This window comes from Thermothelomyces heterothallicus (genome assembly GCF_042370625.1).
Source record: "Thermothelomyces heterothallicus CBS 202.75 unplaced genomic scaffold P884_scaffold_34, whole genome shotgun sequence".
Taxonomy (NCBI): domain Eukaryota; kingdom Fungi; phylum Ascomycota; class Sordariomycetes; order Sordariales; family Chaetomiaceae; genus Thermothelomyces; species Thermothelomyces heterothallicus.
Genome location: NW_027192595.1, coordinates 235,749 through 258,802, shown reverse-complemented (window position 1 = coordinate 258,802; position 23,054 = coordinate 235,749). Strand labels below are relative to the sequence as shown.

Here is a 23,054-nt window from a genome sequence, read left to right as displayed (position 1 = left end):
TGCTCGATATACTATATATATATACCAAATAAGAAGTGTCGCTAGGGAGGATCTAAATACTACTTAATGTAAAGGTCTATAGCTAACTAGACCTAAACTATAACTCTTTACTAGTTATCATTATATTTGTTAAGTATATATATTAAGTGTACCTAACGAAGCATCTTCTAAACGAAGAAACTAAGCGCTTGCTTGTCCTTCATAATATCCTTTAAATGTAAGTAGGCTTTGTTAAAATTGCAAGTAGTAGTTATAGCGTCAGGTATAAAGCGTTCCTATAGTCGATCTATAATAGCTTAAAGACCTAGTTCGTGTAATTATCTACATATAGAGCCATTTAGCTCGTTAGTCTACTAAATGATAGCTAGACCACTAAGAAGAGTTTAGAAGAAAGATAGAATCTATATCTTAATGCTTCTATTAGGATCACTTTCTAGGAAGGTTTTAATATGGTTAGCGAAGTAGTAGACGTTAGTAAATACCAGATTCTTACTATTATTAACAATACCTAAGGAATATAGGTTAGGAAAAGAAGGATTAAACTAGCTAATATCGTCCCTCTTAATCATAAAGTCTAAGCGGCTCTATATACTTATAGTAGTATTATATATTAATTCCTATCTACGACATCTATTGCCATTGTCGCCGTTATTACTACTACCGTTGCCGGGGTATAGAGCGCTACGACGGCGTCCTAGATTCTAGTTACCTAAAGGTTAGCGATAGTTAGATAGCTTGTTATTGCTATTGTTAGAGCTTAAGGAACCAGGTTCTCTACCTCTACCACTACTAGTTACGAAGTATAGGACTTTATATAAAGACTATATATATTTAGGGTAGCCAAGATTATAATAATAGCTAATACTAATGCCCTTAGGAGGTATAGAGAAGGTACTACTATTATATTATATATTTCCTATAAGATTACTAACTTACTATACTTCTTCTATAATAGTACTAAGTCTAATAGGGTTAAAGGAAAATCGCTAATAACTAGGCAGTTAATCGTTAATCTCGTTATCTATACTATATATTATATTGACTAATTCCTTTATTTAAGATATTACTTAGCTAAGTATATTACTATACTAATTTATATAGATTTCTAGCCCTTTAATATAATTAGCTAATAGTACTATCGTTTCTTCTATATATTTCTCTAGGCACTAGGAAATTTAATCTTTAGCTTCTTATAAGTAGTTTACGAAGTTATAGTCCATTCTAATAAGACTCCTTTCAAGCATCTAAGATAGCTTATAAATAGCTCCTTTAATCTTATTAGAAATACTATTAGTTCATGCCTTTAACTAATCAAACTAAAGATCTATCTTGCTATGTAATTAAGCTAACGTTTCCTTATTAGCGCTAAACTTATTAGTTTTAGCTTATTATAGCTCGTATTCGTTAGTAAATTCAAGTAGCAACTCTATTTCCTACTAAGGATCTTCTTAAGGCTAATCATTAGGATTATATTCTAACACTTATACCTATAGTATATAAGGGCATTTTATTATACCTCCTTAGAACGCTCGCGGTATAGTTAGATAGTTCCCTAATATTTAGTTTTTTAGTAGGAGTGTTTAAAGGATAGGAAGATCAAGGAGGATCTTCTGTAGGAAAAGATCCTAAGGTTGACATGAGATTTGCCTAGCCACCGGTTACCAAGTCGCCAGGGTCAAACAAAGATAGAGTTAATAGATAAGAGGAGGATAGATAACTGCCCTAGTTACCAAGTCGCTAGGAATAGAGAGATTTTGTAGTGGTTACAATAGAATTGCCTAGTTCGGTTACCAAGTCGCCGAAACAGAGCGTAACTATCGTGAAAGTGGTACCGGATTGATCGTCAAATTGATATGAATCTAGTTCTGATGGTTAGAAGCAGAGTTTCCGCTACTATTTGACAGAAGATGGTTTCTAATAGATAGAAGATGGTTCTAATTGATGGAAAAGTTAGTAAGTTGTAAATAGTTCAAAAGAGCGATATCTCCTTCCTACGTTTGCTAGCCCTGTTGGCTCTGTATAAGTAGAGGATAGGAACAAAGAACACTCCGTTTGCCAGCCCGTTTACTAGATCTATAGGCCTTATCTTATCTAACCTTATATAATAGACGCGTCTATAGATAACGTACTATATTATAGAGATACGAAGATCGTTAGTTTCTATATCTCTCTATTTACTATAGGTTATATACCCTCTTTTCGAAGGCTCCTTTAGTTATTTAATACTCCTTAAACTGTAGCTATCTTTAACCTTTAACTATTAACTACTTATAAGATTTATAGCTATAGCATTAAAAACTAATATCTTAAGTGAACTATAATAAATCTATTATTAAATCTATTACTTATTCCTTTTTAGATTTCTTCGTTTTCGATATATCTATTACCTGGTAGTTAGTTACTAACTAATTAGTTTAGGATTACTACCTATCTCCTAACAGGTAAGGCTAAAACCCCTAGATATACTAATACGGCTAGATAGGAAGACAATTAATCAATTATAATAGTAATTCTCTTTTAGTAATGCTCTTAATTATAATAGTACCTTCTCTTATACCTTCTCTTTCAACCTCCTAGTAATAGTTATTATCGTCTATCCCTAGCGTTACTACTATAGACTTATAGGCTCGTCGCTTCTTAAACCTCCTAATATCCTTAATAATAGCTATATATAGAGACTCCTTCTTAACCCTAGATAGAGATAGTAACTTGATGTCCTCTTCCTACCTATCCTTACTATCTATAAAGTTAAATCTATTATCGTCGCTATCATTAATCAACATTATAGATATACTACTAATCTATATTCTAGGATGTTTAGGGGATAGGAGTTTGACTTCTAATAATGGCTTCTTAGCTAACTAGGGGATTAGGACTTCTTTTCTATCTCTAAAGTCGAAAAATGCCAATAGCTAACGCTCCTTTTAGTCTTGAATAATTAAGCTACATGCTATATACTAGGTTCCTTTCTATAGGGTAAATGGCTAGTTTAATAGCAAGTTTGAGTGGTAAGGAGCGATTTAATAGCCTATATATTAGCTAGTTCCTGGATTTGGTTAGTTAGAGGTATCGTATATAGGAAAGTGGTTTAAATTGGGCTTGTAGTAGTGGTTATGTCTTCGGACGTGTACCTATCTGGCTATATTGGCATGTCTAGGGGTTTTGGCCCCACCTGTTAGGAGACAGGTAGTAGTCCTGAACTAATTAGTCAGTACTAACCACCGGGTAGTTGTTTCACTTTACTATAGACTTTTAAACAAGTGATCATATCAAGCAATTTCTAATTAAAAGTCATCTTCATTATCGCCTCTATTAAGTGATCGAGATATCTCTTATTAAGAATATTAAGATTCTATTAAAATCTTGTTAAGCCGATAAGATTCTATTAAGATCTCTCTTTCTATAAAGAAAACTAGCGACTTTAACTCTATAAAAGTCATCTAGTATAAGACCTATTAAGCTAGTACTAACTTTTACCGGCATAGCTACATATCTCTATAACCAAACCTCGGTCTAGTCAGATAGAGAGAAGTGATAGCTTAAAGTGTCTAGAGTATCTAAGTATTTACATTTATCACTAATAAATCTAATCCTCTAGAGGACGATGACAATAGATATAAAGGTAGTAATAGTAATACCTCTCCAGACAGATATAAAAGAGTCTACTTATATAAAAAATATACCTAAACTTATAAAAGAAAAAAGAACTATACCTTAGTTCTAAATCCATATGAAATAGAAGAGTATTTATTCTCTTCATTATTCTCATTATTCTTATTATATATGTTTATGTCAAACGTGATTTTGTACTAGGTGTCTTCTCGTTGAATATTTACTGGCTACCTACCTGTAACAGGTGACTGGACCGTACCGGTATTGCTCATGTTCGGATTTTGACGAAACTTGGTACCTAACCTTGCAACTTCCTTTCTTATCCTTTCTTCTCTTCATAGCCATATTTTGCTCTCGTGGTATGAGGGGCAGTTGTCGTGACCACGAATCTGTCAGGGTAGGGGTCTGACTTAGATGGGCCTAGAGCTGGAAAGCATCGCGACGAACCGACATGCTACGTACCGTAGGATTCCGCTTTTGCCTTGCTTGAGGAAATGAAGTGAGATCGACTTCAATCCCGTAATTAATCAAAAATGGGGAAGGTGAGAGAGAGGTCGGAGGTAGGCAGACCATCGTCAGTGCTATAGCTCGGTGGCTGCAATCGCTACAGCTCAGAAGGCTGCAATAATACCACACCACAGCGATATTCGCGCCGTGGGCGGGACTTCTGCACCAAAGGGTATAGGTCTACAGAAGTGGTAGCAATTGGCTTTTTTTGTTCCAAGTGCCGGAGGCACTTGGAGATGCTGTCTAAATACATGTCAAACCTTGGCCTGTCATCCCTGTTGGTGGGTCAGCCAGATCTGACCCACTGGCAGTCAAATCCTGTAACAGTCAGGTAGGTGTTTGTGCGTATAATTAGAGCAATCTTTCCTATCCATATCAGCGCTGGTACTCAGATACTGGCATTAATAATTACCTTCACCGTTTCCCGTGTCCGAATCTCAGCTGGCAGAGCAACCCCGAAGAGTCTGGTCGTCAAACATTCCCGCGTCGAATCGCGTTTGCATGTTACTTGTGTTCTGCGTAGAACGACAGAATTCTGTCCAGAAATTTGGTACTTGATATGTATGTACATGTACCTATTATGTGTTAATCAGTTATGGGCCCCCTTTGAGACTTTATTGGTCTAAAAAAGTAATTCCATACGTAATGTAGTCAAACATTCCCAGGGCATGACCCATGGAATGTTAGGATGAAGCTTGATCAGAATCACTGTTTGGGTGTTTGGTCACCACCACACTCCGAGAGGGAGAGCCACGCATGGAAATGACAGGCATCAGGCGCTGCATTCCTACCTGTAGCTAAGGTTAAACATATTTAGCTCGCAATCTCACGGTGCCTACATAGATACTTGGTACGTGATTCTGCCAGGCCTGGTTATTATATCTCGCCGCTGATAGGGAGAACATCTGCTGGGACCGGGTTCTGTGATTAACATATCAGCACCTCAGAATGGAAATGGTACTTCGACTATTTACACACCGCCCTTCTTTTTCGCTTCATGAGATGCCTCCTTATATTGATATGTATGTTCTGGAGAACGTAGAGTCAACAGTCGCCGTCACGAATATCATGCGGTTACGATGATGATTGATGCTCTATTAATGAGCACCTTGCTAACCTCTCCTCCATTGCCTGCGTATTGAGTACGTGGTTGCACTGGAACATCTTTTCATCATGGTAGCACCACTCCTGTTCTCCTCTCTTCTCTAATTATTCGTCCAGGTGTCAGTCATGTAGAGACACAAGAAAGCTCCATCGAGAATGTCAGCAGTCAACCATCGGCCACCCGTCCCCCGTCACCCAGTTGCCGCCATATGTACGCCCAGAGCACCGAGATTAGCAGAGCTCAAGGTCGCAATAGGAACTGGATGCGGCTCCCGTGCGAGCGAGAACTGGGGGCTTGCTGATCTTGCCCCTAAGATGGAGCGGGAACCATCATGATCAGGGAGGGAAAGCTGGCTGCTCAACGCAGTACGTCCAACCATGGGGATCAGTTCTCCGGCAGACAGCGGACGGGAGCACGGCAAAGTGCATCCAGACGTTTGAAGGACTCCCTCAACGAGGGCACAACGCTCCCTGCTGTTGGGCCATTAGCCACGGCTCCAAGGCCTGCCCGGGTTCGCTCCCGCCTGCGAACGGGTTGCATCCCGCCGCCGCATGCAATTGATTCCCAACTGGGAGGGGGCGTGAAAAGGACAGGAAATCGTCAAGCACCTTGAACCCATGTCCGGAAGGGCGATATGACATCTCGCTGTTTGCCATCGGGCACAGGACAGACGTTCAGACTCAATGCGTTCGTGGCGCTTCCTGCTGCTGACGTGTTACCTCTATTAGGGTGGTGTGATACTGCAAGTATATACTGTATGTACAAATTACATGCTTTGGTTACTTACCTTACCTGGGTATTATTTAATAATATCTCACAACATAGGACAATGGCTTGTCTTGCACAGCACCTGCGCTGATATGGGGCGTTCCCCAGTGCTGATGCCTCTGCAGAAAAAGCATCGAACGGGCAGGCCGCCTGGCCCACCATCAGGAAAAGAAAAGGGAAAAAAGCCTTAAGAACGTTTGTAAATGCCTCCCAGACCGGCTGCTCTGGCTCCACGGCGGGGAATACGGTTCAGGTGCCGATTGCTCGCCTGCAATGCATCATTACTTGCGACTTGCGTAGGATCGACCAGCCCTGTCGGATTACCCGGATCTGAGATATCTGAGAAGTAGCAATGTGCATGCAGTATGGCACTTGTACATATGTGGGGGGCCCTGTTTGCGAAAAAACCATCCACCACCAACACCACCACCACCACTACTACCACTACCACCACCACCCCCCTTCATACTTGGACCAAGACGATTGGTCACCCGCCTAGATGGAATTCATGGTTGCTGCTGAGACATTTCTCAGAGTAATTAAGCGCGGTAGCCTCCACGGATCGACCTCTAAACTAAAGTTCATGGAAGAAGCACCCGCAAAGTCAAGGGCAATCTAATTAGGTACCTAATATTTAATGGCTAGGGTACCTCTGCTCCAGATTGTCTGGCACCTGCAGGAAGATGGGTATCTCTCGACGAGGAGGTGTGGGTTTAGCACCGGGCCAGGCCAGTTCGATCTACGACGGCAACATTCCCGCAGGCCACCAGTGAGATGCAGTGAGATGTGAGTTCGTCATCTGGATCGCCTCATCCGGGCCGCTTCCCCCAATACTTGGCTGGCTATACAGGGGCAAAACTTACAACCAACCGGGCCGACCGACAGCCTGCGCGAGCCCCCCTCCCCCATAGGAAAGAGGCAGTTCTGGCCCCGGGATGGCATCCGGACGGGAGGCTCACCCGAGCTCGTCCGGTTCCTGTTCTGGCAGTCGAGTGTCCGTTTTCAGCAAGGCTCCCGTAGCAAACCACCAAAACGCCTCCTCTCTAATTTCCCAGGAGAAGTGACAGAGAAAACAGTCCTAGGAAAGAGGGAAAAACAAGACATGAAAATGAATGAAGATGGACACAATGCCTCGGCCACGGAGCGTGTCGAGTCCCAGCCGAAGCGGCCCGCCGCCATCCCGGGTCTCGAGCACAATTAAGCCACAATTCAGAGACAAGAGCCAGATTTCTCTGCCGGGGCGGCTTGATAATCACATATCATGCAATTCTGTCTTCCCATCCGTGTCGTGTTTCAGTCGTTCTTGCCTCTGCTTCCCATTCTCTGTCTCCCATCCCTCATCATCTCCGAGGGGCACACCGAAGACGGCGTGTGTGTCGGACCTTGAAGGACGGATTGCTGTTCTTTTTGGTTCCACGCCGGCGCCGGGCAAGATCGAAGTGTATGTGAGCAATATGAAACCACCCACGGAAACGGTTAAAGGCGTAAACTCTTCCACGATATTGCCATGCTAATTCTCTCTCGTCCTCGCAGATTATGTGGTGAATCGCATGTTTCCCGACCGGTGTCAGTCAACCAACCCCTCCTCCCCAGGCGTTCCCTTCGGAAACCTACACAAACCTGCATACGAACCAGAGAAAGATCCGGCTTGACCGCTCAACGGTGCAGCCCGACGAGCCCCTCATCTATCGGCTCAACCGGCTGGTGATTCGAAAACCTTCCTGTCAAGCGGGGCTCTACGCATCTTCACATCTTCACGTAGAGCGACCGGGAACGGCGGTGAGGAGAAGGAAGGAGGAGGCGGTGGGAAGTGAGCGAAGCCAAGTAGACGGGCAGCAGGCAAAGTTGCCCAGGGGTCCAGTTCCCGGCCCGGGGGGGGAGGGGGAAACCATTAGAGCGCATCGGGCTGCAACCGGTTCTGCGAGGAGGTTCAGCATGTTTATCAGCCCTGGAGAGCCCCAGGTGGACGTGGTCTCACTCCGGGACCATGTTTTCACTCTTGCAGCGGCAGAGTCTGCGCCCTGGCTCTTCAAGCTGAATCACATCAACACGGCACTGGTTGTGCAGCAACAACAGCTCCACGACATGTCTTTCCATCCTTTGTCCCTGAGAAGCGGTTGGCCCCAGCAGCCGGCCAAACGGGGTCACCAACCCATTCACCAACCCCTTCCGGCCTACGGCACCGGGTATTGCCCCGAGCCAGAGCAGCTGGGCAATAGTTTGTCCCTTGTGGTACGTCGACTCGGTCTGCTTTCCCCCCCTTTTTTTGTCCCGCATTTTTTCGCGCGGGGGAGACATGAGTGAAAAGAAGAGAGTGGAAAGAAAAGAAGAGAGAAGGAGAAGAAAAAAAAAAGAGAGAGAGAGAGAGAGCTGATTTGGTTTGAAGGCGGGAGATGACAGTCAAACATCGACCGGCAATCGCGCATCCAAGTCCCCCGCCTCGACTGTCTCACACTATCCGCCCTGCGCCGAACAGACGGGCATCTCCCACGCGTCAGGCACAAACGTCCCCGTCCCGGGACCCCCCGAGCTCCCGCTGGGGCCGCCATACTGGCACCTGGTCCCGCACGGCTCTCCAGCCGCTCCCCCGTTTGCGTACGGCGGGCATCCGGCCTGGAATTACGCCCAGCACGGCGCCCACTCTTTGGTCGACTACAGCGACTACGCGCTGGGTGACCCCGCGGGTGCCCTCCCACAGCCCGTCTTTCAGCATGTCGCTGCTGCCGCGCTCCACGACTTGCCTCTTGCGCCCGTGCCCGAGGGAGATTCGAGCACCGGCTCCACACTCTACTCTCCGTCCGACATGCTCGGGGCCATAGTGCTTGGCGATGAGCCAACCCGAACCTCTTGGGACGTCTCACCCGAGACCAAAGCGGCCGTTTGCGAGGAGACCGGTCGCTGCGTCCGAGTCGTCAGGGCGCCGGACGCCATCCGCAGCAGCACCTGGGCGGAGGCGGAGCCCGAGCCCGAGCCCGAGCCCGAGCCGGCCGACGAGACGACCGTGTCGCCCAAGATGCTAAGGATCCGCCAGACGCCGACTCCATTGTCATCATCGTCATCATCATCATCATCATCATCGTCGTCGTCGTCGTCGTCTACTAACGACTCAGTCCACGCGAGCTTCCCGGCCGACGCGCACCACGGCGAGCCCCCCGCAGCTCCCATCGACCCGGTACTGTCGAACTCGGGTGGGAGAGCGAAGAGAGAAGGGGGTAAGCCGCTGCCGGAGAACAACAGCCGCAGACGAGCCCTCATCCCCGGCAGCACCACCACCGGCAACGCGTCCAACAGGCGGCAGCGGTCAGCAGACTCCTCCTCCTCCCCAACGCCGCGGAGGCTAACGCGGCTGCGGCCCAAGCCAGGCGGGTCCGCTGCGGCGGCGGTGGTGGCGACGACAACGACGATGTCGCCCACGCCGCCGCTGCCGCTTCCTCTCTTATCTTCGCAAGCTCCTCCCCCGAGCCAGAGTCTGCAGCTCAGGAGAGGGGGAGCTCAGGAGACGACGACCGCAACCGCGACCGCGACCGCGACCGCGACGGCGGCGGCGGAGCTGGCGGATCGCATGTCCAAGGACGAGTTCCTGGTGCGGCAGAAGCGGATGGGCAGGACGTACAAGGAGATCCGGCGGCTGGGGGGCTTCACCGAGGCCGAGTCGACGCTGCGCGGGCGCTACCGAACGCTGACCAAGTGCCGCGAGGCGAGGGTGCGCAAGCCCGAGTGGTCCGAGACGGATGTGAGTGCTTGCCCCCCCCCCCCCTTCTGCTTCCCTCCCCCCCCCCCAAAAAAAATCTTCTCGTCATGAACTGACATCCTCCAGCTCCGCCTCCTGGAACGAGGCGTCCGCGAGCTCGCCCACACGCCCGACCTCAACCCGACCAAGGTGCCCTGGAAGCGGGTGGCCGAGTACATTGTGGCGCACGGCGGCTCGTACCACTTTGGCAACTCGACCTGCCGCAAGCGCTGGGACGAGCTCGTGCGCGAGCAGGCCGCCCTCGGCAAGAGCCTGCACCAGCCCTTCTTTGACGACGACGACGACTGCGACGACGCCTACGACGACGACTACGGTGCCGCTGTCGTCGTGCCTGCTGCGGTTGTGGCTGCAGCTACGCCGGACGGGAACGGCAGCGGTCATCACGGCCGTGGTGGGTTTCTGGCGTGATCAGATATTCGTATCAGAGGGAGCGGCAGTAGGCAGTTTGACTTCCGTCCTATCTCTGTTCTCTTTCCATCTTTTTTCCTGTTTTTTTCCCTTTTTTTTTTCCTTTTTCGTTTTTTTCTTGCTCTTTTGCTTTTGTCCCGAGGCGGAGGAGGTCTAATGGCGATTTGATGCTCTTTCAAAAGTGAAGGGTAATCGAGGAATAAGGAGACTATGTACATACCTACCTAACCTGCTTTCATCTTTGACGAGGCCGTCACCTAATAATTCTGTCGAATTCGAACCTGGTTCAATTACATCATGGGCAGAAGGATCTCTTGAAACTATTTCTCTCTTGTGGCTCCAAAGAGACACGCTATTCCATCTATAATACAGACCCAAGATAAGAGAGTACTGTGTAAACAAATCACGCAAACATCTCCCTTGATCTCACAGCGGCGACGGAGCCAGAACAGTCGGCACCCCTATCCTCCCCAGAATCTCCAACAGCTGCTCCGGCTCCGCCCTCAGCGCATCCCACTCCGCCTGTGTCTTGACCAGTGCCGTGCCCGCCAGCACGGTCCCATTGAGCGCGAGCCTGCCCACCTCCTTCCTGCCGGTCCCGTCCTCCGCAGCCGCCGTCACCGCCGTGCCCTCGACCACGCGAGGCGCGACCGCCATGACGTCCCTCGTCATGGCCAGGTTGTACTCCACCCTCGCCTCCTTCTCCCCGTCCGGCCTCCCCTCGGACTGAGAAGCGCCGGCGGCGGCGGCGGTAGGCCCCAGGACAGCAGCGCAGGCACGCCGATACAGCCTCAGGTACGTGCCCAGCAGGTCGGCGCCGGGCCCGATCGGCTCGGCGAACGTGCTGAAGGGCAGCCGCCGCCGCACCCCGGGGTCGAGCAGCTGGCCCGCAAGCACGTCCCATGCCCCGCCGTCCCCGCCGTCCCCGCCGTCCAGGCCCTCCCGCATCCTCCGCACGGGGAGCATCTGCACGTGGCGGTGCGGCTGGCTCGAGCCCGAGGCCGGGCCCGAGTTGAAGAAGACGTATAGCTCGCTGCCGCTGTCGCCATTCTCGCTGCTGTTGTGATACGCCTCGATGCAAGCGTACGCCGCCTCGAGGTCGTCCCGCTCCAGCAGGTCCGTCTGTTCCTTGAAGGCGCGGGTGGCCAGGATGAAGTGCTCGGGCACGATGGCAAACTTGTTCAGGACCAGGTTGTGTGCCGGATCGAGCGGGGTGATGAGCATAGCCTCGGGCGGATTGTCGAAGGGGTCGAAGAAGGGTTTCTTTTGTGGCTGTCGCGGTCGCCCTTCTTTCGCAGAGGGCTCGGCATCGGGGGAGGGCGCGGGCGGTTGTGGGACCTGAGGCTTGCTTGCCAGGGCGGGAGAGAAGCGCAGTTGGAACTGCAAACGCGTACAGGACGAGCAAATGTTAGCCGTCTTGTCGGGGCTCGTGCTCGGGTTTGCTTGCTACTACCGGCAGGGGAAGGGAAACAAACGAACGTACCGGGATCGAGTTGACATTGACGAGGGTGACCTGAGTCGGGAAGAAGTGCACGTCGCCACTGGCACGCGCGCGGTTGAAGGCCGCCTTCACCAACTCGGGGAGGTTGGCGGGGACCTTGACCGAGAGCATGCCGTCGGATGGTGCTGTCATCGTGTCCGAGGAATACGCGAGCGTTGTTGCAGAAGTGAAAGACCCAGAAAGAACCCCGCGAAATGCTTCGGTCCCTCTTCGATGAGGTCATGAATCGGTCCGTGCGCTGGCCATCCCCTGCCAAGCATGTGCAAAGGAACAGGGGTGAGATTGTGAAGTTGTGGGTGGACCGAGCAACTAACAAAAGGTGTAGGAAAACAAATGCAGGGATGATGTGATGCCTATTATTCAGTTCGCCCTTTCTGTGTCTCGGTCTACCTCTTTCTTTCGAGTCGTTATATATCATGGCGCTAGATCCCTGGCAACCCAACAACGCCACGCAGCGCGGGAACCCAGCGCGGGAGGATGTAGGTCACATACAACCCTATCAGGGCAACGAGCAGTCCACTGAGCTATGTCGAGGTCAGCAAGCCCTTCCATCGGAAATGATCGGGAGGAGAGCTTCCGGCTCTTTGTGTTGTTGCTTCACGTACCTTTTCAAACCACGTGTGGAAATAAATCGCCGTCATGAGCAGCATCCACCCGCACAGCCCCACCACCACGGCTACCAGCGTCCCTCCCCGGCCCAGCGCCTCCAAAGCCGTCAGCACCACCACCTCCTCTTGCCTGTCCCTCCTGTTGTCCGCCTCCACCAGTGCGCCCTTCACCGCCCCGTCGTGCATCACCACAGAGCGTTCCTCCTCCAACCACCGCGCCCACCTCGCGACGACCCACCCGGCCTCCTGCATCAGAAAGAAGCTCCCCAGGACCAACAGGAACACGTGTCCGCTGATGTCGTGCCCGCCCCGCCAGCTTCCTCCCGAGGCCTTGCACGCGGCGGCGGTGACCACTTCCTTGCTCCCGGCCTCGCCCTGCCTCACCACCTCCTCGGCGACCTCGCACTTGCCCCCGCTCCAGCGGAAGCCGCGGTCGATGAGGGCGGGGCCGAAGAACCACTGCGTCACAAACACCCACCAGGCCGTGACCGCGGCCCAGCGGACGGCCGCCCTGGCCCTCGTTTTCGCGCCGGGGCCCGCTGCCGGGTGGGTGAGCAGGAAGGCCCAGAAGGCGACGCTGATCCAGGCCCAGCCGCGCTTGACGAAGAGCACGTTGAGCAGGTTGTCCTTGCGGGCGAAGTAGGAGGGGGCCAGGGCCGGGTCCTGCACGTGCGCCTGGCGTGCCGTGTCGTAGGGTGCCGCGCGGGTCTCGGGCGAGAGCTGCGAGAAGAGGGCGCCGAAGACGAGCACCGCCGGGTAGAGGGCCAGCACGGCCCGCTCGGTCGGCGTAGGCAGGTACGGGCTGGTCCGCTGCGGTGGCGTGTGGGTGTGCGTCGTGCACGTTATGCGCGCCGTGTGGCGGGTCGGGGATGTCGGGGAGGATGGGGAGGATGGGGAGGAGGGGGGGAAGGGGGCGCCGTCGGGCTCGCGGGAGAGCTCGGAGGGAGACTTGTACCGGCGCGCTGGGCGGTCCGTGTCGGCCATGATTTCATGATATTCCGGACTTGGGGTTGTTACTGTTGCTCTCTGAGGGATCGTTGTCGTTGTTGCGTTCTACCGGGAAATAACGTAATAACGTCGCGCGAGAGAAACCGGATTCGAGCCGTCGCATGAAACCAAGAAAAAAACTGATCCTAGGAGTGGCGAGAGCTGAGGGATGGATTGATTGCCTCAGAGCCCGGGCTCATGAAAATGCAAAACGGGTGAGAGTGCAGCCGGAGCGAGTGGGCTGCAGTGCGGCTTTGCGTCGCAAATTGGCGATGAAAACGGGGAGGGAGTACGGAAAAACAGAGCGAGGGTCGAAGCTGTCACAAGGTCTTGGCAGGCGGAAGTTATGACGTTTCCAATAGCGATTGCAGCGCCCTGCTTTCATCAAAACTGGCATGCGCGCTCGGGAATGCAACGGTTGCCGAAGGACCCGTGGTAGGGGAGGGGCGAGCCCCACCAACCAACCGTATTTGTATGAGCCTCCAGGCTGAAGCACCATTACTGTGTACGCTGTGCGTGCGGATTACAGACGCACACACCTACCATACACATACTCTCGAGAGTAATATGTACATACAACTTTGGAGTACCATACGAGACGCCTCAATCTTGGCCATTTTGAACACGCAAAAAAATTGTAGGGTCGTTTCAATTCCCAAATCGTTTGCAATATGCATTGCGCCCCTATCCAGCCAGATCTATGCGTATCTCGTCACCGCCGACTGATGTCGTTCGAACCGGACCCGAAAACCGAATGCACAAAAAGGGCCTGTTTCGCGGCCAATGTTTCGAAGGGTATAGAAGAAGAAAGCAAAGTGATAATAATGTACGGAAAATAAAAAGCGGATAAACCACACACAAAGCCTCCCATCTTGTCGTCATCATCGTGTCGGGCGGGCGCTACATCGAGAGCGTAGCTACACACTACCGCCTCGCCATCGTATCGTTCCTCTCGGAGCACGTTCCAAGCCCGCCTCTACCGCCTCTACCGCCTCCTCGTCCGCCGCCGCGACCACCACCACCACGTCCCCGACCGACTCCCTATGCCGACTGGAAGAACGCGAGGGTGGCGCAGAAGTTGTTGCGGTTGTCCCTGTCGAGGACGGCGCCCCGGCCGTCGACCGTCACCATGTTAACGCTGGCCTTGGTGCTGAGGCCGTACATGTGCACCCGGCTGCCGCCCTCGATCGAGACCATGTGGGACTGGCACGACTCGGTCCGGAGGCAGTCCTGCGCGTAGTTGTCGAAGAAGGAGTACAGCCCGGCGCCGTACACGAAGATGTCCTTGGACTCGATCGCCCGCACGCCCCACGCCCGCCTGCAGCCGGCGTCGTCGGCCGCGCACGACTTGGCAAAGTCCGGGTCCGCAAAGTCCGGATTGACGGCGAAGGGCTGCGTCGCGTCCGGGTTGCCCTGGAAGTACGGCGTCTCGGTCTGGATGAGGGCCAGGAAGACGTTGGAGGCCTTGTTGAACTGGTAGTTGTACAGGACCGAGTGCTCCGAGGCGGTGCCCCAGCCCCAGACGGGGCCCTCGCCCTCGAAGAGGACGCCGCGGCCGTTGAAGACGTCGATCTGGCCGTCGCGCGCCGACGGCTCCAGCCCGTGGTCCGCCACCCAGTACCACGTGTTCTCCAGGTAGACGCTGCCGCCCTCGCGCACGTGCAGCATCATGAAGGCGCCGAAGCACTCGGGCCTGACCGGGTTCGTCACGTCCGGGTTCTTGGCGCACTGCTCCAGCTCCAGCTGCGTGCCCGCGTACCCGCCGATGCGCGTGTGCACGTCCCAGAGCGCCGCCGCCCCGGGCGTGCTGCCCGCCACGTTCCACTCCATCATGATGGCGCCCGGCTGCGGGCCCGCCGTGCCGAAGATGAGGTCCGACATCTCCACCTCGCCCTTGTCGCCCGGCTGGCCCACCTGGAAGACCGGCTGCGGGTTCGCCTGGTCCTTGAAGCTCGAGTCGCCGCCCGCCAGGATCAGGGGCAGCGCCTCGCCCGTGATGCGGATCTGCTTGGGCACCTTGACCGTCCGCGTGATGACGTAGGCGCCGTGGTCGAAGTAGACGACCTGGTCGGGCGTCGCCTTGTCGAAGACGGCCTGGATCGCGTCCGTGTCGTCCGTCTTGCCGTCGCCCTTGGCCCCGTTGGCCTTGACGCTGACGAAGCTGCCGGCCGGCACGTTCTCGTACTGCGGCTTGCTGCGCGTCACCACCTTACCCGTCGCCGGGTCGAGCAGCACCTCCGGCTTCTTCACCGGGTCCTGGGGAGCCTGCACCGCCTTGCCGGAGCCGGCGCCGGCGCCGTCGTAGGCCCGGCCCTGGGCGAAGAAGCTGACCTTCTGGTTGCCGGGGAGGATCACGGCGCCGGTGCCCTCGTTGACGACGGCCTGGGTCGTGCCCGTCATGTCGACGTTGTCGAGGATGAGCGTGCCGTTGGTCTGCGGGGAGGCCGGGTCGTAGGCCGTCTTGATGCCGATGGGCGTGTTGGTGAACTGGCTGTCGAGCATGAGGACGGACCCGACGGTCTGGCCGCCGGGGCCGCCGTTGGCCATGTCGATGCCGACGCCGCAGTTGTTGATCTTGACGTCCTGGAAGGTCCAGGCCCAGTTCCAGTTCATGAAGATGGCCGTCCTGCAGTCGTTGAAGGTCAGGTTACGGGTGGTGAACTGCTGGTTGCCGAAGAAGGCGCCGTAGTTGCCGCCGTTGAAGGTCAGGTCCGACATGAAACCGCCCGACCCGTTGTCCATGAAGATGCCCTGCTGCTTGTTGGCCTCCCCGCCGTCGGTGCGCATGTTGAAGACAATGTTCTGGAGGCTCGTCGCCTGCGCAACCTGCCAGTGGATGCCGGCGCCGACCTCGACGGGCATGGCCGTCAGGTCGATGACAAAGTTGCGGACCTGGCGGAAGAAGTTGTTCTGGTTCGTCCACCAGTTGTTGCCCTCCGAGTCGTACGGGTCCGCGTCGATGACGGCCATGCCGGAGAAGTCGGCGGACGCCTTCAGGGTCGGGGGAGAGACGGCGTCGCCGACGAGCTGAGTGTAGTAGAAGGGAATGATGGGCTTGCTGACCACGTAGGTGCCGGGCGGGAAGTACACGAGCGCCGGGGTCGTCGTCTGCGAAGAGCATCCCTGACCACACCGGTTGCCGTCGCTAATGGCCTTGTTGATGGCCTCGGTGTCGTCAGTCGCACCGTCACCCTTGGCGCCGTAGTCCCGCACGTTGCGGAACACTTTGTAGTTGGGGTCATCGTTGAAGGCGGGAGCGCCTTGCCGTTCGATGCTGGCCACCCACCACCCCGACTCTTGCCGCGGTGCCGGTGCCGGTGCGGCAAGAGTGGAGGAGGCGAGCCCGAGGGCCAGCAGAACCGCTGTGGAAAGTCGTTTGAGCATCCTGATCTAGGTTCCGGCTATCTCCAGATGTCGTTTTGGGTAATGTGATCTTGAAAAACGGTTAACAAGGTTAGCTCAGGTTTTTCTAGAAGCCAGTTGGCGTCGCCCGCTGATTCGCATTTAAAAGGAAAGCAAAAGGGGAGCGTGGCGTGGAGGATGAGAAGGATAAAGACCGTGTGCTCATCATCCATCGGCTTGGGTCCAGAAAGTTGGCGACTTAAAGGTCATCCACTGCGATCAGTTGGCTGAACAATAGGAGGAAATAGGAAGGAAATCCTGCTTTCCGCATTGTTGAGCCTTGTTCAGACAATGCGCGCGCATCACCCGAACAAGAACAATGAAAAATAGCGGGTATCGCCCTCCACTACACACTAGTTGGGAGAAAAGAGATGATGGGCTGCGGGTTCTCCGCCTAACTCGAGGTCGTTGTCGTGTCTGAAACATGCATGGGGCGTTGCCGGAAAGGGCTTGCAAGTAGAAGAAGCGCGGCAGAAGAAGGGAAACATCAGATGATGCCACTGATGGCACTTACCCACTCTGAGCCAGCCAGAAGAATGAGCGCCCTGGCCAGCACAGGCAGCAAAAAAAGAATGACGATATACAAGAGGAGAGGGAGCTGAAAAAGAAGAAAACAAAATAAAAAGGAACGGAGACCGGATTGACGGGAAGGGAGCATCATAGGCTGCAGCATTGGCAGGGTGCGGCGAGGTGCGGCGATCTTATAACACTTGCATCCAGCGCGGCGCTGTGTCTGGCGCCCGGGGTTGTTTCCCGCCTTCCGACCCACGGCTCCTCGCTCCTCGCGTGTGTTTCGAACACGGGGTTTTGGGTACGGGGTACCCTACACTATGGGGTGGCGAGCGGTAGCCGCCCCGGGGAGCTCTAAAGATCTGCATGATATACCCCCTGAGATCGTCAGACCATGAGACGGAAATGACAGGGCATTCTCAAGCGCTAGCATGACAATGCGGTCACGTCCAATGGTTAGCTACCTACTCTACTGCGACCGACGACAAAGTTATCTGTTTGCTATATACACATATTCCGTATCCGTACTTGACTGTTGAACTTGTTTTCTGGTTTAACGTCTCAAAACTCCCGCACGTCCCCCGTGCCAGCACGCACCTCGGTGCATCGCGCCGTGTCCGTGGTAGTGTAGCAGCCAAGCCGAAGAACTCCATGTGTCAGTGACTCCTGGTGTCGGTTCGCGCAACTTGGCAGACCATTGCGTGGAGAATTCCCACACAACTCTCGCAGTAGTATGTACGAGTTGCGTACACCAGGAGCTAATTAAGTCTTGCCTGTGTAGTGTAGTGTATCCGTGGCTCAAGAGCTAACAATTGGCTTCCGCGCGGGTTGGGCCGAGAGTTTTGCCGTTCTGGTAATTGGCTGCGAGGGACCAAAGGTTCAAACAAAAGCCAAAAAAGCTGGATACCCCTGGCTTGACGAGCTCGGCGAGTGGGGTCCAAGACCAACGAAAGATCGGACGGAGCAAACGAAAGAATCGGGAGGATCTGACCACCGCCAGATCAAAGGGGGCGATTACGGGGCACAAACTCATGCAACCGCCGATAAAAGCGCCGCGTCCCGCTTCTTTTGGGTAACCAAGGCCCAGTCCCCAAGAACTCTTGACTTTGGGAGATCTTAGGGCTGCACTAGGCACTCGAGCAGCGTTTGAGATGATCTCTTGAACATCATTTTGAGAGGCACGGACTGGAGAGTAAGTATGGAGGGTCCACTGATAAGTGGCAAGGATCTCGAGATCTGTACATGGGTCCGCTTTGCCAGTTGATGGCAAAAAAAGGTGCGTTAGTCTTGGCTGGGAAAAGCGGAGACAAGCACGGGCCAAGGGGGCCCGGCCCCCCACCTTCCCTCAGGTGGGAGGTGGAATGGATTCGCTACAGAAGCGGCGTCTCGAAACACAGTGGAGCTTCTCTTACAACCAACATTCTCTGTCGACCATTCGTTGCTGCCTCAATCGAGCCCCTCCCATCTCGATTACCCTCTGCACCAAGACATGGCGGATACGGAGTACTGTATGTACGGATTACATACACGTTTGACAGATCCCCGCTGTAGTGTACTGGCTGGCGTTGCTGCTCGTCCATTGCTGCTTGCAAGAGACTCGTTGTGCACCAATCGATCGAACCTGCATCACTAGGTTTCTTACCCGCATGTTCCATGCTATGTTTGCTGCTAGTAGTGTAATCCGTACTCTCGTATCAGTACGGCATAGCAAAGCCAAGCTGGGCTTGGCAAATTATCCGTTAAGCGGGCAACCTTCCCGCTTCCCCAGACGGCACTTCTGGCAAGTTACCATGGCAAGCAAGCTACGGCGCTGTGCTTCCAACGTCGCGGCGTAACGCTGACCAGGTCCAATACTTCAAAAATCGTGGAAGCCGCGCCAGCTTGGCCATTCCCGCGCCTTCAAATGTCCCACTGACGCCGTCAACAGGCGCCTTCCTTGCAAAGCACAACGTTCCATTAGGCAGCGTGCTCCGCATATATTAGGGATCTATCATACCAACCGACTGCCGTGCGCGGCACTCCATCCACTACCCGAACCACCTCGCCTCCTTCAGAAATCCGGCTCCGTCCACTCCTGCGGGTTTGGATCCAACAATCGGTCCAACTAACGTCATCCTCGCCGTGCCGTTGCACCGTTGAACTTGGCAAGTTTGTGTTCCCGGTTGGTGTTGCAACCCATAGAATGGCGTAGGCTCTTCTTGGCTCGAGTATGCAGCAGCTGAGACAGCAAAAGTACACTACGTGCATACGTAAAGTACATACACTACATACAACATACATATACATCGTTACTTGGTAAATAGCGAACCCTGGGTTTCGGTTCACGCAGCATTTTACATCCCTGGCAACACGCTGGTATTTGCTGGCATATGACCTCTCTCCACCGCATCCCAGCAGCAGATCGCAAAGGGTGATTGATCATCTGGACGGTTGGTGGAGCCAAGATTGCCCTGTGATCTTCTTCTGGTGGGGGAAGGGGATCTCCATGGCGACCAACAACAGCACGGCACGGCACGGAGGCGAACCCTCCTTCTCTGGGGAGGCCGATCTGGGGAAGAAATCCCCATCCCCGGCCAGAACTGCAGCACCAGTCTCCTTTCCTCTCACCTCGACACCTGACTTCGAGCCTACCTTACTCTCTCACCAACTTCGCCGCTAGGCTGTAACAGAAAACAATGGAAAAGCTGACCAATTGAATAGGACGTACAAGTTTCAAGTAATGTTGCCGACGAGGTACAATGCTCTAAGAGATGCCCCAAATAGTCCCAATGCGAATACGTGCAAATGTCCGATCGCAATGCAAGGCAAACCGTACTTGACTCCCACTGAACTGCACAAACATAACCATGGTGTAAAAAAAAAAAAAAAAAAAAAAACAAGCAAACCCGAAGATGAGATCCTATATCCCTCCAGCCATATGTTGCTGGTCGTAGTTTCGGAGGGATCCCATAGCAAACGCCTGTGCTCCCCCGTCTGCTTTTACCGCAGAGTCTATTGCTGTCCAAAACCCTTGGACAGCGGCAGGATGCCCGCCAGCGCGCATCAACCGCAAATTGCTTCCTCCGTCTTGATTCTACCATTAACGGCCCTTGGGCGCGTAGTTTCGGGACTATTTTCGAGAGGAGGAAGGGAAAGAGAAGAAAACAAAAACAAGAAGACAAAAAAGAAAGAAATAAAGAGAAATGCCCCGTATTATAATAGTTCAGATGTGGACTCCGCGTTTGGCCTGATTGGCCTCGGGCTCCTCTTCGCCCTCGGCCGGGGTGCTCTCGAGCATCTCGATACCCCTGACACCGGCGCCAAAGTCGAGGATCAGGATCTTGGGATCCTGCCCGGAGCTGACGATGCGGCGGTAGTCGCTCTTTGCGCTCAGGACCCAGCTCGAGTGCCACTTGGGGAAGTCGAGCAGGGGCTGGCCCGTCTCCATGTCCCAGACCTTGATGTCCGAGTCGTAGCTGGCGCTGACGAGGCGGCCGCTGATGCTGTCGACGTGCAGGCTGCGGACGAGGTTCTCGTGCGCGCGCATCTCGCGCACGCACTCGCCCGTGTTGGCGTCCCAGATGCGGATGGCGCGGTCGTTGCCGGCCGACGCGATGTACCGGCCGTCCTCGGAGAACTGGCTGCAGGCGAGGCCCTTGCTGTGGCCGAGGAACTCGCGTATGTTCTTGCCCGTGTCGATGTTCCACAGCTTCACCTTGAAGTCGCCGCTGCACGAGACGATCGTGTTGCCCCGCATCTGCACCGCGTTGACCGGGCCCGAGTGTCCGCGCAGCTGCCGCAGCAGCGCCCCCGTCGCCCGGTCCCACACGCAGATGGACACGTCCTTGGAGCACGTCACGATGTGCTTGTCGTCGAAGACGAGGTCCAGCACCGCCGCCGAGTGGTGCCGCAGCCGCCGCACGGGGCGGAAGCCGTCGGCGAGCGAGTAGATGATGCAAGTCGAGTCGGACGATCCCGTGACCAGGATGCGGTCGTCGTACTGCAGACAGAGGATCGACGCCTTGTGGTGGATGGGCGGCGCGTACAGCGCCGGGACCGAGTGGTACGCGCGGATCGGGGCCCGCGGGAGGCCGTCCGGCGTCGGGGACGGGTCCACGTCCGGGAGGGTCGCGTGGTGGACCGGGATGTTGTTCTCGTCGTACAGAAGGGCCGCCGAGTTGTCGTTGACGATCTCGGGAGGGCCGATGACCAGCTTGCAGGCAAACGTGTGCATGTCCCATACCCGGATGGTGCGGTCGCGAGAGCCGGTGATGATCTTGGACCTGGTTTTGCTTGGGTGAGCGACAGATACAAAGAGGTGAAGAAGCAGAAATGAGAAAAAGGAGAAGAAAAAAAAAACAGGGGGGGATATGTACTCGTCGAACTGCAGGCAGTAGATGCTATCCGTGTGCCCGTTAAGATACACCGGCCGTGCTTTGCCCTCCTTCCAGCGCCTGTCGAGCTCCATCTTGGCCCTGTAGATCTCTCGCCAGTCGTTGGTCGGCCGCACCCGCGGCACGCCCAGGCCGGCGCCCGGCTTGACGGGCCCGCTGGTGGCGTAGGTGGTGGTCTTCTCGCGCAGGAAGGACTCGCGCCAGATGTGCTGGTTCCGGATGACGTGGTACCAGCCGGAGCAGACCCGGCTGGCCGTGTTGAGCGTCGGCGCGTCGAGCAGCGCGAGGATCTGAATAGCCAGCTCCAGCGGCAGCTGGGAGATGAAGTCGACCTTGACGATGGCCGCCTCGTCGCAGTTGGAGCTGGTGCCGACGTCGACGTCCGAATCCACCTCGTCCTCGGGAACGTACGGCTCGGTCTCGCAGCTCGTCAGCGCGATCCCGATGCCGCTCTCGCGGTCGTCCAGCCCCCCGTCTTTCGCCAGCCACCCCGGGCGGGGCACGGGCATGGGCATGTCCATGAGGTCGCAGCCGTGCCGCCCGTTGCAGGCAATCGCGGCGGCATGCCTCGCCGCGGCGCCGGTATTCCGAGGGATGATGGGTGGCTGCTCGCCGGAGCCGGGGATGGGTAGGGTCGGTGATTCGATCGGATCGAGGCCGTGCGCGAACGTACGGTCGGCGTAACCGGGGAAGGGGGTTTGCAAGTGTCGTTGGAAGCTAGCCTCCTTCCGCAGACGGTGCCATGCCGAGTAGGAGGTGGTCGGGCGGGACGCGTGGTGGGAGGAGCCGGTGAGCTGGGGCCTCGCGGGCCGACCATCGGTGTCGAACGTTGTCGTAGCCGGTACCGAGGTGCGCCGGTGGATGAATTCCTTCACTCCCGTCTTGAGCGAGACAGAGGCTCGTCGCAGCATTCGCTTGAAGTTCCCTTGTATCGACGAGGTAGGGGGAAGCTGGACATCTTCCTGGCGGTCGAACCCGTGATGGCTCTTGCTCTTCTCCAACCTGTGGCCATGGTAGCCAGTTTCAAGGCTGGGCTCTAGGAGCGACGACTTGGGCCGGTGCCGCCAAGGGAGGGAGACACTCATGCTCCGGAGCCGCGCATGAGGAGGATGCAGCGCGCTGTTGTGTGCTCTGTCTTGCGGCGATGGTCCGACGGGGATAGTGGCAGGCGCGTTGGGAAACATAGCTTCTTGCGCAGAGACCCAATCATGCATTTGAACGATCCTCCGTGCAGTCGAATCCGAGGCGACAGCCCTTTCGCCGTATCCGGATGCCTGCGATGCAACGAAGGGTGTCGAGGTCGAGCCGGAGGGGCCCATGGTCGGGTTATGAGGGTCGTCGCGGGATCGGTTCGGCTTTGATGTCACAAAAGAACCCCTTGGACCCCCTTTTTTTGACGGTTGATCTAACACGGCACTCCCTGCTAACGTTCGGTGGCGCTGATGGAGGGGCGGGACGCAAACCCCGGCGAACTATTTTTTTTTTTTTCCGCGACCGATCGAGACTCGTAGGACGTCAGAGA

The 23,054-nt window shown here is 54.4% G+C and overlaps 5 protein-coding genes across 5 annotated transcripts; all 5 read right to left on the bottom strand.

The window, feature by feature from the left end:
* Positions 1 to 4,556: 4,556 nt before the first annotated feature.
* Positions 4,557 to 5,283, bottom strand: P884DRAFT_280771 (uncharacterized protein; the record flags this gene model as incomplete). Its single annotated transcript, XM_069443474.1, has 4 exons — positions 4,557 to 4,672; positions 4,829 to 4,910; positions 4,959 to 5,040; positions 5,237 to 5,283. 4 exons carry the CDS (start codon positions 5,281 to 5,283, stop codon positions 4,557 to 4,559), a joined length of 327 nt encoding a protein of 108 aa, XP_069293958.1.
* A 5,294-nt stretch (positions 5,284 to 10,577) lies between these two features.
* Positions 10,578 to 11,763, bottom strand: P884DRAFT_210915 (histidine triad-like protein; the record flags this gene model as incomplete). Its single annotated transcript, XM_069439035.1, has 2 exons — positions 10,578 to 11,531; positions 11,635 to 11,763. 2 exons carry the CDS (start codon positions 11,761 to 11,763, stop codon positions 10,578 to 10,580), a joined length of 1,083 nt encoding a protein of 360 aa, XP_069293957.1.
* Positions 11,764 to 12,074: 311 nt separating this feature from the next.
* Positions 12,075 to 13,244, bottom strand: P884DRAFT_303201 (inositol phospholipid synthesis and fat-storage-inducing TM-domain-containing protein; the record flags this gene model as incomplete). The annotated part of the gene is made up of 2 exons (XM_069445006.1): positions 12,075 to 12,176; positions 12,258 to 13,244. The coding sequence occupies 2 exons, from the start codon at positions 13,242 to 13,244 to the stop codon at positions 12,075 to 12,077; spliced, it is 1,089 nt and encodes a 362-aa protein (XP_069293956.1).
* Positions 13,245 to 13,804: 560 nt separating this feature from the next.
* Positions 13,805 to 16,986, bottom strand: P884DRAFT_264618 (glycoside hydrolase family 55 protein). The gene has a single exon (XM_069441862.1). It carries the CDS (start codon positions 16,629 to 16,631, stop codon positions 14,289 to 14,291), a length of 2,343 nt encoding a protein of 780 aa, XP_069293955.1. The 5' UTR covers positions 16,632 to 16,986; the 3' UTR covers positions 13,805 to 14,288.
* Positions 16,987 to 20,361: 3,375 nt separating this feature from the next.
* On the bottom strand, positions 20,362 to 22,716 carry P884DRAFT_210997 (WD40-repeat-containing domain protein; the record flags this gene model as incomplete). The annotated part of the gene is made up of 2 exons (XM_069439046.1): positions 20,362 to 21,421; positions 21,515 to 22,716. 2 exons carry the CDS (start codon positions 22,714 to 22,716, stop codon positions 20,362 to 20,364), a joined length of 2,262 nt encoding a protein of 753 aa, XP_069293954.1.
* Positions 22,717 to 23,054: the final 338 nt, after the last annotated feature.

Bases quoted from the DNA above. Each gene is read 5' to 3' on its own strand.
- P884DRAFT_264618 (XM_069441862.1), bottom strand. From the start codon at position 16,631: ATGCTCAAACGACTTTCCACAGCGGTTCTGCTGGCCCTCGGGCTCGCC.